This window comes from Coenobita brevimanus, chromosome 86 (genome assembly GCF_032717465.1).
Source record: "Coenobita brevimanus isolate Jiangsu-jjx chromosome 86, ASM3271746v2, whole genome shotgun sequence".
In the NCBI taxonomy this organism is placed as follows: Eukaryota; Metazoa; Arthropoda; class Malacostraca; order Decapoda; family Coenobitidae; genus Coenobita; species Coenobita brevimanus.
Window position 1 is genome coordinate 26,399,339 of NC_137039.1, and position 13,497 is coordinate 26,412,835.

The window sequence follows — 13,497 nt, forward strand, 5'->3', positions numbered from 1 at the left end:
TCATCCTTGCTATCCCCTCCCCCCCTGAGGCTAGGGGACATGTGGTGCTCCCTACTGCTTAATCCTCCTCCTCAAAGCCCTCAAACCTCATCTCTAGTGAAGGGTCAGAGGGGGGGGAAGCCTGGCGAGGTAGGGTGGTCGTTGCGGGAGACTGATGCACTGGCTCTGGGGGTGGTGATGGAGTGCGATGTGATGAGGCAAACAATGGCGATGGGATGTGATGTGACGGCTCAGGCAGTGGCGATGGGGTGTGATGTGATGGCTCAGGCGGTGGCGATGAGGTGCAATGCGATGGCTCTGGGGGTGGCAATGGAGTGCAATGCGATGACAGAGGAGGTGGTGAGGGAGACAGCTATGATGACCGGTGAGGTGGCGAGGGAGACCGCTGCGATGAATGATGAGGTAGCGATGGAGTCTGTTGTGGTAGCTTACATCATGGTGAGGGAGACAGAGATAGTGGCGGAAGTGGTGAGGAAGATTGAGGCTGGGACAAGGAAGGCAGCGATGGAGTGGCAGAGTGCCTTAGTGGAGACACAGGTGACACGGGAGACAGGGATCGGCTAGAGGTTAGGTCCAGCACTGTGGGCCAAGCACATCCTCGGCAGGAGGAAACCCTAGATGTTTTTCTGCTGGTTGATGGCAGAGGAGATGCTCTGCTGGTTGAAGGTTGGGGAGATGCTCTGCTGGCTGAAGGCTGGGGAGATGCTCTGTTGGTTGAAGGCTGGGGAGATGCTCTGTTGGTTGAAGGCTGGGGGAGATGCTCTGCTCATTGAGGGCTGGGGAGATCCTTTGTGACTTGCTGGCGTGGTTTGAAGAAGGCAGTGATTGTAGATTGCCTGGCCACCCTCTTCTCCTCCAGCATCGTCCTGTACACCTTTATCCCCTCCTCCAGCCGATCAGCTGCATCGCTGCTTCGTCCTGGGAGAGGATCGTGTGTGTGCATAAGTGCAATTATTTCGTTCAGCTTCATTAGCATCTCCCTCAGGATTGTTATATTGAGAGCTCGTGCTTCAGGGATGACCTTCTTCTCCTCAGCCTCCTGGTGCACCCGCTGGATCTCCATACAGAGGAGCTCCTCATTGCTGAGCTCCTCCCTGTGGCTCTCAAGAACCTCCTCCATGTCCTCCTCATTGACCTCCCTGAAGCCCGCCTCATGTGATAATTGCACTATGTCCTGCCGCACACGCTGCACAGGCAGAGCTTGCATGTCCTCAGGGAAGCCGGTGAAGGAGTGCATGCACTCTGGTCACAGCTTCCGCAACACACCATTCATGGTGGCCTAGCTAACCTCATGCCACACTGCAATGATATTCTCTAAGATGTGGTGTACATTGTAGACTTTCCAGAACTGCTGCACTGTTGTCCTATCAACACTATCACAGGCCCTCACCAACTGCTGCATAGTGCAGCGGAGGTAATATGCTTTAAACGCAGTGATCACCTCTTGGTCCATTGATTGCAACAAGGACGTGATATTGGGGGGCAGGAACACCACTTCTAAGTTGCTGGCTCATTCCTTCATCATGGGAGGGTGGCTGGGCATGTTGTCTACCACCATGAGAAATCTGTTCACCAAATTCTCCCGTGAAGCATAACTCTTCAGCACACGAGAGAGGTATGAGTGGAAATATGACGAACAGATATCGGAAGTCAGCCAGGCCTTCTTGTTTGACTTCCAGATCACCCCAAGGTTCTCTTTAACATACCTCACCAGAGCCCTGGGGTTCTCGGAGCGGCAGACAAGGAGCGGCTTCAACTTGACGTCGTCCTCGACATTGTCCCCCAGCAGGAGTTTCAGCTGGTCCTTCGAGGGCTTGAATCCTGGCGTAGACCATTCCTCTGTTGCAATATATGTATTGGAGGGCAATCTCTTCCAAAAGAGCCCAGTCTTGTCAAAATTCAAGACCTGCTTCGCACTGTAGCCACCCTCCGGGATGGTGCGTTTCAGTTCGTTAGGAAACACTGCTGCCGCCACCATATCTGCACTCGCCACCTCACCGTACATCTTCACATGGTGGAGATTAGCTCGCCCCTTGAACTGGTCAAACCAACCATGGCTCGCCTTGAAAGTCTCGCTAGCATCAAGATCCCGCCTCATCTCCATTTCCTCCCACAGTGAGAGAGCTTTAGTGCAAATAACTGCCAGGTTCATGGGTGCCTTGGGCCAGTTCTGATCCTCCACCCATGTGCGCAGCATCCGCTCCAGCTCCTCCATTGCAGACTCTCGCTGGCAGGTGATGCAGGAGGTGGATAAGGTTGCAACCTCCCCAGCAGCAGCCTTAATGGCCTCCTTCTTCTTGATGACGGTGGAGACAGTCGACTGGGCCAGGTAAGGAGCCAAAGCGATAGCACACACATCTTTGGCTTTGTTGTGGTGCTTAAGAATATTTAGCTTTACTTCCAGAGACAGTCTTACGCACACGCTTAGCGGGAACTTCACCAGCACCAACATTAGCAGGCCATTTACCACTGCAACTTGGGCCTCCACTAGCACCACCACTAGCCCCACAACATGCAGCACTCTTACCAGACATGATCAAAAGTATTTAGACTAAAATTCACACAATACTGCACTCCACACACAAACAGTATCACTGTTCTACTCACGGGACTGCTTGTACACAGTTAAGATGCACTATGATAGCAGCTTCTGTAACGTTGATGGTGCAACATGATGTGTGGTGGGTGAGCATAAGAGAGACCCTTACTCTGAGATGGCCGGTGCGAGAAGAACAATATGGGTGAACGCGGGGTGAGCAATGGCCGTGGAGCCTGCTCAAGCGTTTCTGCACATCCTGAGAGGCAGGCGGTTTCAGCTGGCCAAAGGAACGCGAACGATTCAAAATTTCAGCCTATTGCCTGTGAATGCGAAACTGTAGGACCCATCATTTAATGGGGGCTTGGCCATCGGGTAACGGGGTTTGGTGGTATTTGTAACCCCATCGCAAAGCCATGGTATCGCATATAGGCGTATCCTATAATGGGGTATTACTGTATGTAATGGTTTTCTGGGCTATGAGGAACATTTGTCTTGTCACTTAACCTAATGGTAGCTCTACATAAGTGGATGTACTCACTTTTGTGTGAGTACACTGTGACAAGCAAAATGGTTTCTTGTTGCTCGTAAACCATTTAGTACAATGGATGGTAATCATATTACCAAATGGATAATTAGCAATTTAGTAGCCTGAGTTATTTAGGCTATAAAAAAAAAAAAAAAAAAGCAATTTTCAGTTCCATATAGTATACTTCCTTTTTGACTCTAAACCTACCAGCAAAACACATCTCCTTCATGCCACTCTTTTTCCAGGCAATGAATATTCCTTTCATTTAACTACCTCATCTACTTTATTCATCCCCCATCCCAGTATCCTGTGTACAGTATGCCAAGAAATGTAAAAAGAAAGAACATTTTAGTTTCAAACTGTGTACAGCAGTAGACAGATCAAGGTACAGAACAAAATATTACCTGGTAAGATAAATATTCTGAATCTTCTGAGAAAAAATATTCAGTAATATGGGAAATGTGGCAAAGGCAATAATTTAACTCACCATATCTGAAAGTACTTCTCATTCAACATAGATCAGATCAACTAATAAAATACAACCTACAATGCAACAAAACTGACAGGGAGATATCAACAGCTCAGGTCACACCTACCCAGTCAGGTCAGAAAACAATTGTAAATTAAGTTAAATTCCAACAATTATGAAATATAACTTTCATTCCACAACATATAAGATGATGTTCAAGTCCTCTCACTTTAACTTGGCACAAATTTTTTTCCATTTTTGCAGCTTATTTCACTTAACACAGTGGCAGAAAAAAAGAATTCTAAGGATCTGAATCCTCTCCAAAGAACTTCTTCCTAATATCATATTCTAGTGTTACTCTCTTGTTACAACTCAGCATTCAAGATGGACAGATGGCTATTATAGGCTGCTAGAGTAAAACGTTAATTACTACATAATGGTGGCTATATACTCTACTAAACATTTGCTCTAAAACCTCTACTCTTACCTCACTTGCATACACCTTTCTGCACTGTATCTCTCATATACTGTACTGTACTGATCTCCCTTATCCGCATCCCAAGTACTCCTCTCACTCGATACCTGCAACCAAGAGACTTCAAAGCTCACTTTGCTGTCAAGAGAAATACAAAATTCTGAAATCCTTTTATTGCTTTCCCTTATCAAAGCCATATTCCACTCTCATGTTACATTTCTAATACAGCAGAACTCCAACTGCCTGAACAATGGTTCTTTATGTCTGCTTCCTGGATCATTTGGTTTCTAGAATTTTAAATACAGTACTGCATTTCAAAATCAAACTAACCTGTGCAGCCTGTTCTACATTAACAAAATGGAACTGGTTAGAAAAATAATTAATTAAAGTACAGTACACAGACAAAAACTTGCATTCTGAAAAAAAAAAAAAAAAAAAAAAAAAAAAAAAATGCATATGATGTTTAGCTGATTACAATAAAACAATCTGGTAAGGATGCACAGTGATCAACTACTATAGTCTCGGCGCGCGACTCTGAGGTTGTTATTATCGTGCCCTGGCAACCTACCGCTCAAAAGTACGTCTGATTTTGTGTATACAGTAATATGAGAAACGTGGATTCCTGTATAATATGTTCATGTAAAATAATATTCGTGTACAATATATTCGTGCATAATAATATGATTCGCGTATAATATGATACGAAATTGGACATATTTTTGAGTGGTAAGTTGCCAGGGTACAATAATGACAACCTCAGAGCCGTGCGCCACGACTATAGTACCTGTATTGTAAAAACAAGTCAGAAAGAAATAATAATTATGTACCATAATCACTATCTGGACATTCGGTATTGCATATGCATAACTGGAACCCCAATCTCAGTGTCAGTCCAGCCATTTTCTCTGAGAGCTTCAAATAATATGAAACCTTTAACTTTCAGGAATAAAAAAAATTAAAAAAATATAATAAAAAAAAAAAAAAAAGCCAGAGAGGAAGACAAATGATACTCTGTACAAAAAAAATTTAGGTAATAGTTAACACGCTGCACAGACATATGGTATGGCAAATGAATAACTGGAACCTTACTCTGCGAGTCAGAAATATCACTTTTCTCTAATTGCTTTAAGTACTATAAAACCCTTACCTTTCAACAATGATAAAACATAAAACTGATGTTTCTTCTATTAAGAAGTGAAGTGACTTTCAGTAAGGAGAATCAAGACTTTCCACTCCCATGACACATAAGAGCAGGGAAGTGAGAGATTTGTCACAATGGAGCTAGCAGCCGAGAAGAAAAGGCACTGCACCTTCACTGTTTTTAATATGAAGTTTTAAACCTCCAAGTAACTGTGATAGCACTGGAATTTACTACATAAGGGTCAGCCTTGAAGGAGTCAACTGGCTCATCTAGCCTTGTCTGCATCTGGTTTGTTGCTGGGCAATCATCTGGGAACACCTTGTGTGCTAATATCCTCATGTGTCGTCAAAACCCCGAACTGGATTATGTGAAGAGTGAAAAGGCATTTTCATTACTTGTCTGAGGATATCTAGGAGTTTGACTGTGAATACCCTGCATAATGCACCAACTCAGCAGTTCTTAACCTTTTTTGGCCCTGATACCCAAAAGTTCAACTCCATGTCAACCTGGTACCCCCTCTCTAATATTATTATACTTATCACTTTCAGTTCCCTGCAAAATGAGAAAAGAGAATGGCTATGCAGAGTTACCATAGGCTACACAAACGGCATTTTTTTTTTTTTTCCAGGATGCTTTTCTGGATACCCACAAGAACCCATTTTGATACCACCTGGGAGTATCAAGGCACTACTTTAAGAGCACCTGCACTCTGTTCCTATAGTTAGTTTGACTGTAGCTGACAGATTACTTGTTATTTAAATGCAGCAATTGATAACACTACTGGATATCCAAACATAATTTCTTTTACTACCCATCTCAATAAAAGCTCTGTATTTGATATGGAGAAGTAGCAGTTCCCCATCAGGTGAGAGTAAAAACCTACAGAGGATTACACACTTACCCATGCAATTTATTACTGGGTTGCTTGTCACAGTTTATTTTTTATTTACTTTATCTTAAACATCAGGTCCAAATTGCCTAGCCCCGGGATCCTACGCTCCTCATGAGACAATGTAGGATTGGATGATGGATGGATGGATACTTTTTAACTATGTAAAGAAAGGAAGTGGGGGCTCACTCTGATGTCACCATTAGTGAGTAGCTGAGGTGACTCATACCTCCATTTCTCCACTTTTAAGAAACTTTAAGGAGAGCTTCAGAATATGTACAAAAGCACAATAGTCAGAGTACATTTCTCCTCAACTGTGTTTTGTGCCAATCAAGATGAATTTCTCATTTCCCTGCAATTGTGTGTGAAGGTGAGCTGAGGTTACAGCCTCCTTCCTGAAAGTACTTAATGACCCATCAGGAGCAAAAAGAATATAAAACCTATCTTTAGCTATCTATGTATCTATTGCCAGACGCCATAATCCCATAAGGGGTGGCCACTTGACTCTGAGTTAGTTGTTTTACGGGGAGAGGCACTAACCCTCCACCAACCCACTCATTGACATGTAGGGAGCATGTATGGTTTGGTTATATGGTTACCACCTAGCGCTGTAATTGGATATCTCTAGCTACAGGTAGAAATTAAAGTAAGGCAATCTGAAAACGCTACACAAGGTTGTTATATACAATCTGAAGGAAAAATTTATGGCACAGTATTCCTGGTACACTTCGTGTATAGTAGTACAGTTTTAGGATGTCCATCTGAAAAGACTAATTTGTACTAATATTTGTACAAGTCTCATAATATACATGAACAGCATTTGTCTGTGTTGCACTCAACAATACCTATATTGCACATACAGTGCTCCCTTAACATTCACGGGGGTTAGGTAGCAGAGACACCCACTTACGTTAAAAATCCGCAGATATCTGCTGCCCCCCTTAACCCTTTGGACGCAGCGGCTGTGACAATAACGTACTGACTGTGCTCACTGCGGAGAAATAGGAAAAAAATTGTGTGTTTTCAACTTGTGCTTTAACCCACTTGAGAGCTAAAAATTTTTGTCAGACAAACATCAATCTTTCTACTATCATTGACAACAAACTGCATGTCCGTAGGCACTCCAAGCACAGAGAACGATTTGAGAGAATACAAGGTGTGTTTTGACTGATGCAAGAAATAGCCCAGGAAGGTGGAAATTTCCACCAAACCACAAGATTTTTCCATACAAACTAGGGTTACAGCCACATTACCTCATTACAGTAATTGCAATAATAATAAAAATAAAACATCTCTAGCCAGTTTCCTATGATTCCGTTACGATATTCCAGTGTTTACGTCTGACTTTAGTAAAACAGTAATGATGTGAGGAAAATCATTACAAACTTTATCAAACTTCATGAATGACTTTTATTACCACGTACTTTATAAAGCTTACTGATGTAATGTCATGAGTCATTTCATAGCACTGGTGTACAGTTTGCCACTGCAAAAATGTTTGTTAGCTAATGCGCTTAGCATCATGACTTCTCTGATTATCGCAAAAATATCGCTAAATCACTTATATTTTATCACAGCAATTCACAATATAATATAAAATAACTATCAGCCACTCTTGTATGATTTCAGTGCGCATTGCTTCGTATTACTTACAAGAGAGAGAGAGAGAGAGAGAGGGGAGGGCAGCAAATCGGTTTAGACAAGCTCATCGAGGGGTATGAGAGAGAGAGAGAGAGAGAGAGAGAGCAGCAAACCGGTTCTGACCAGCTCATCGAGGGTACATGGATGAAAAGAAATAATCCCACCCTGTCCTAACTTTTCCCCCGATGAAGTAATGGCATAAATAAATGAAGTGGCCAAAAGGATGAGTGTTATATTTGATTCACTGAATAATGCCATCACTAAAATAGCCATGAACTGTGCCTGGGATAATATTATATTTGCAGTGAACAGTGTCAGCAGAGTTCAACGAGATAAAATGCTTTAGTAAATCCAGCCCCGGTAATGTATCCACCTGCGGATATTTAAAACCGTTTTTTTATATCCACCTGCAGATATTGAAAACTCTGTACTGTATGTTAACGCGGATGTTAAGGGATGACTGTAATACATTCTTCTTTCTTTAGTGTGTCGATGCTGCCTTATTATATATCCTGCACATAATATACCTTTTTTTTCTAAAGAGATGAATAAGCAAGCTGAAGTACTATATAACAGTAAAGTATTGTACATAACAAACCTATATCGTTGGCACAAAAGCTAATAAGCGAAAGAAAACATATTGTAAATGGTACTCATAAATTGAAGATATTATCTATATGGAGTAAAATGCACACAACCACAAAGCTATATATCCAGTTTGAAAAAAAATACTCAGTGACAAAACCAAAAGAAGTGCAGTGAGTACTGATTCTTCGGCTTAAAAGCACCCATTTCCTAACAACTAGTCTAACAATTCTTTGCCAAATAAAATAAGGAGAGCTAAATTACCAGGACTATTCCAGCTGCCCTTTGAATTGATGGACTAACTTTGTGAATACCACAAAGGTTTTATGAGAGTGACAATACCACTGATGCCTGATGGTGTGGCAGGTTAAGGCACTCAACTGGATATGGCCCATATATGGTTTTATATCTAACGGATGCCTGGGGTTCATATACTCAAATAATGCCACTCAGGGATGACCAACTGGTCACTAACCTTAAATCACAGGACTAAGTAGCCAAGCCCAGCCCCGATCCTCTTTAAACTCCTAATGGGGCAGTAACGGAGTGGATGATGAACGGATGGACAGATGGATAGAAACATCTTTATACTATATTTACTGGTAAGTATGAGGCCATGTTTCACTAAATGACTCTATACCAAACTTTACCCAGCATTATCTAGGTTAACTCCAAAGTACTGAAACCTCTAACTCACTTCAGAATTACTCAATCCCATCCACCATATTAATGAGATTATGTTTCTTGACACTTTTAATATCCAAACCACATGCTGTCTAGAACCAATGTTTAACCCCTTCATTCCTGTGATGCATTCTTTATCTAAAACTTTCAACATACAGATGATTTTGTTTACCTTTGGAGGAAGGTTTCAAACTGGAGAGATTAGATACAATGTATCCATCCATCCATCGTCCAATTCTATGTTGCCCCACGAGGAGCATAAGAATATACAGTATAAGATTCATTTATCCTTTCACTATGTGAAATCTCCTGTAGGTGTATCAAAATTGTCTGGAGGAAGAAAATAAATTTTGAAATGCTGAAGTTTGATACAGCCTTCACCAACTTCACTCCTAGAGCATGTCTTCTAACCTGAATAAAACTGTCTGAAGTTACAAGATTAAAGTGAAAATTCTCATCATAAACAAGGAGATAATGCCAAAAGCTCCGACATCAGTAGACATCATTACCATCCTGACTTTTCATATTTCACTCATCCTTGGGTGGGAAATAAGATCAAGATGATGATAAAGGTGATGATGTGTTGATGTCTACTGATGCCAAAGATGGTGAAGTCAGTCCCTCTCTGCACCACAAAACCCACCAATGATTAGAACATCACATAGTGTTCTGCTTTTTCTCCAAGTCAATGAACTGAAGGTGCCTTTTCTTGATGTCTGCATCCCTTTTAAAGCAGTGTCCCCGCAGCACCATGCCCTGGCACTCGGAGATGTGAAAGGAGGCCAGGGGTGTGTCATGTGCAGACATGAGCTGCGTCAGGAACATGCGGCGCGGACGATTAGTGCTGGTGTTGTTGTATGACCCGTGGACCAGCAGGTACGAGAACACCACAATCTGATGCAAGGAAAAGTAAGCAACTACAGCACATTTACTCTGGCCTGGTAAAGATTCCTAATCCCTCAGTCTATGCTCAAGTGATGGCCAAGTGCAGCCAGAATGGAGGGTGATGGCCAAGTGCAGCCAGAATGGAGGGTGATGGCCAAGTGCAGCCAGAATGGAGGGTGATGGCCACGAGCAGTTAGATTGGAGGGCTGACCAAGATAAAAATTGCCTAACTTCCTTTTTTGCTATTTGGCCAACAGTAATTTAGAGAAAAATTGTCTATCGAGAAAAATTGCCTGACATCCTTTTTAGCTCTTAAGCCAACATTAATTTAGAGAAAAACTGTCTATCAAGAAAAACTGCCTGATGCCTCTTTTTTGCTACTAAGCCCATCCCACAGTAATTTAGAAAAAAACTGCCTATCAAAATTCCATTCTTACCTATGAAGCCTCATTGTCTGTATCTGCCAGACATATGGAAAAAAGCTGTGACATTCTGGAACACAACAAGACCATTAACACGGACTATCTGTACACCTGTGCAAAATAGATAATACAGAAATATTGCACTGAAAAGTTGGGCAACATTTCAGCATATCAGAATTTTGCTTTTATCTGATATTTCAAACTTACTGGACTTTTTTCCCTTAGATGACACTGCAATCATTATAAATGCAAAAAATCTTGATTAAACAATGCTTATCTGAAAAATCTGATAGATGCACAGTGGTCCATATACAGTATTATGCATCTCAATTCTCGTGTGTTAGCCACTGACAATAATGATGGCAACCCATCTTGTCTAACCTGTCCTTTCTTCAGTGTGAGTGGTGTAGCATCCTCAATGGGGAACTCCTTCTGGTCCAAGTAATGGTAGCCCGGTGCATCACTGACGTCCTTCTGCGGCCCTAGTTTGTGAGACCCAGGGTAAATACACAGACCACCATTCTCTGGGTCAGCATCATCCAGGCTCAAAAACACAGCAATCATCGAGTCCTTCTCAAATGGAAAGTAATGGTAGTCCTGAGGGCGAAAAAAATTATTACTGTTATTATTATCATTATTATTATTGACTCTATCGGATACATTTATGTGAAGCTACAGTACGTGGTGAATGTTTTTGGCGTATCAGATGGAGCCAGGATTTTGGGGGCTAGAATGGTGTGTGAAGGAAGTGTGGCAAATCTGAGCTGTCTGGATGAGCTACTCCTCACCCTGCCCTAGAGTGAGAAAGGAGGTCTGGATGATGATGATGATGATGATTATTATTACTGTATTATTATTATTATTATCATCATCGTCATCCAATCCTGTGTCAACCCATAGGGGAATGTAGGAACCCGAAGGTAGGCAATTTGGTCCAAACATTCAGGATGAGAGTGACCAGCCTCACTCATCCCAGAGTGGCATTACGAGAGCAAAAAACTCCAACCACCCCTTGGATTTAAATCCACACAGGTTCAATCCGACTGGAGCACCTTAGTTACCCACTAAACCACCAGGCACAATAATTTGGCTATATGGTTACCACCCAGCATTGTAAATGGTTTCCTGGTGTACAGGAAACCATTTGGCTTGTCACTCTGTGTAGAGTCATCCATAGGCAGAAGGAAAAGGAAAGAATGAAGGAAAGAAAGACAGAAGAGGGAGTATAAATTCACCCGAGGGCAGAAGAAAGAGGAAAGAATGAAGAAAAGAAAGACAGAAGAGGAAGAATGGAAGAGAGGAAAGGGATTATTTTTATTATTGTTGTTGTTGTTGTTATTATTATTATTATTATTATTATTATTATCATTATTATTACTATTATTATAGTACAGTATCGTTATTGTCATTATTATCTACCATCTAATCCTACACTGAAAGACAGAAGAGGAAGAATGGAAGAGAGGAAAGGGATTATTTTTATTATTGTTGTTGTTATTATTATTATTATTATCATTATTATTACTATTATTATAGTACAGTATCGTTATTGTCATTATTATCTACCATCTAATCCTACACTGCCCCATCAGAAGCACAGAGGACCAGGTCTAGGTCCATTTCCAAATATTTATAGCATAATAATCAGCTGTTCACCTTTTTGTTATTACTGTTGATGTGTAGATTGTTCCTGCCGCAAGATGCTTAGAGGGGAAGAGTCTCTGCATGGGGGCTTGTACAGGGGGACCCTTGTAAGTGGAGTTGGAAGGCTAGGAAAGCTATATACCCCACAGCACTCGTCCTGAGCGAGCATGGCTTTATGCTCAAATGACTATGAACCTGGAGGACAAGTTGAAGCTGCTCTTCTCCTGCATTCCACCATCCTCCTTTTGAGGGAGAGGGAAGGAGCTATGGGATATTTGTATAACCATGCAGCCCAGGTGTCCCATTATCCTGGTGCCACCAAATGAGGTTATACTTCTCTAGCACTGTTCATCCCTGAAAGGGGTGGAAGCAATAAACCGTAACTTTCCCATGGACTAAAACCCTTTTGGGGTAGGCTACATCTTGTTGCAGAACCTTAACCCACCAGATCATCAAGCACCCTCTCACATCAAATATTTCTGACCTGGTGCATAGGGAAGGGCGATCCGGTTCCAGGAGGCTTGATGTGAGCCTTGGTGTGGTGGAGCAGGATGTCTGGTGTCTCCATGATGTCTTCACAGGCATCCAGCACCTTGGGGTTCATCAACAGTCGAGTGAATGCACCTGAGTACATTTGCAGTGCATGGATTGATTTCACCTCCTGTGGACAGATTCACTGGATAAGTGACAAATGGACAGATGACTGATAGATTAACTGTGGGATGGACTGAGTGACTGACTGATGGATGGATGGATCATCTGATGGAGTGATGATCTGAGGGATGGATTAACTGAAGGACTAACTGAATGACACTGATGAATGAATTAACTGTTGGAGCAACTGACTGATGAATTAACTGACTGACTGTTGGACTACCTGACTGATGGGTGAATTAACTGATAAACTGATTGATTTATGGATGGTTTAAATGATGGATTGATTGACTGAATGACTGAAAGAAACACACTCTTGGTGGGACAGTAGGGGACATACAGTATGTGGAGAGTTAGAGCTGCTGAATTTTCTGCTTTAATTCCAATGAGTTAAAATGTCAAGTTTATTTAGCTCTTGCTAACTCTAAATAACTTTATTCACCTCAAGAGAAACTTTTCACAATGGATAGGTTAGATACAGTCTTCACCAACTCCACTAACACACATCAAAGACACCTGCAAAGGTGTGGATCCAATTCTCTTCTGGAAAGGCACAGCTGCTTAAGTTCTCTAGTGTATGGTACATGAAGTTCTCTACATGAAAAAATTCCATTCATAATTCAGTCCTGTACTGTCTCTGAAATCATGACCATTGGGGCATTATGTGAACAATAAATTGTAACCATCCTCTGCAATGCAACATTATGGGCCACATCTGGTTGGAGGAAGTTAAAACTAGTCACAAACCAACAGGCATTCATTTACTGGTTACTATATGGTTAGGTGTTGGTGAGGGATGCTTTCCCGTGGTGGATACCAATGCAATCAGGTGGCTACACTGTCCGGTTATCCAAACACTCCTCAGATCCTTCCCTTTCATTTGTGAGGAGGATGGCGGACTGCCAAAAAAGGCAGTTTCAGCCTGCACTCACAAAATTCACAT

At 42.0% G+C, this 13,497-nt stretch overlaps 1 protein-coding gene across 1 annotated transcript in view; it reads right to left on the reverse strand.

The window, feature by feature from the left end:
* LOC145410687 (phytanoyl-CoA dioxygenase, peroxisomal-like) overlaps positions 1-13,497 on the reverse strand; it is a 133,284-nt gene that overhangs the window by 114,856 nt on the left and 4,931 nt on the right. Inside the window, exons 3-5 of the mRNA XM_080280800.1 lie at positions 12,385-12,561; positions 10,638-10,853; positions 5,899-9,843 (exon numbers count right to left, since the gene is read on the reverse strand). Coding sequence (XP_080136926.1) covers positions 9,607-9,843; positions 10,638-10,853; positions 12,385-12,561 — 630 coding nt within the window. The 3' untranslated portion in view covers positions 5,899-9,606. The remainder of the gene's footprint in view (positions 1-5,898; positions 9,844-10,637; positions 10,854-12,384; positions 12,562-13,497) is intronic.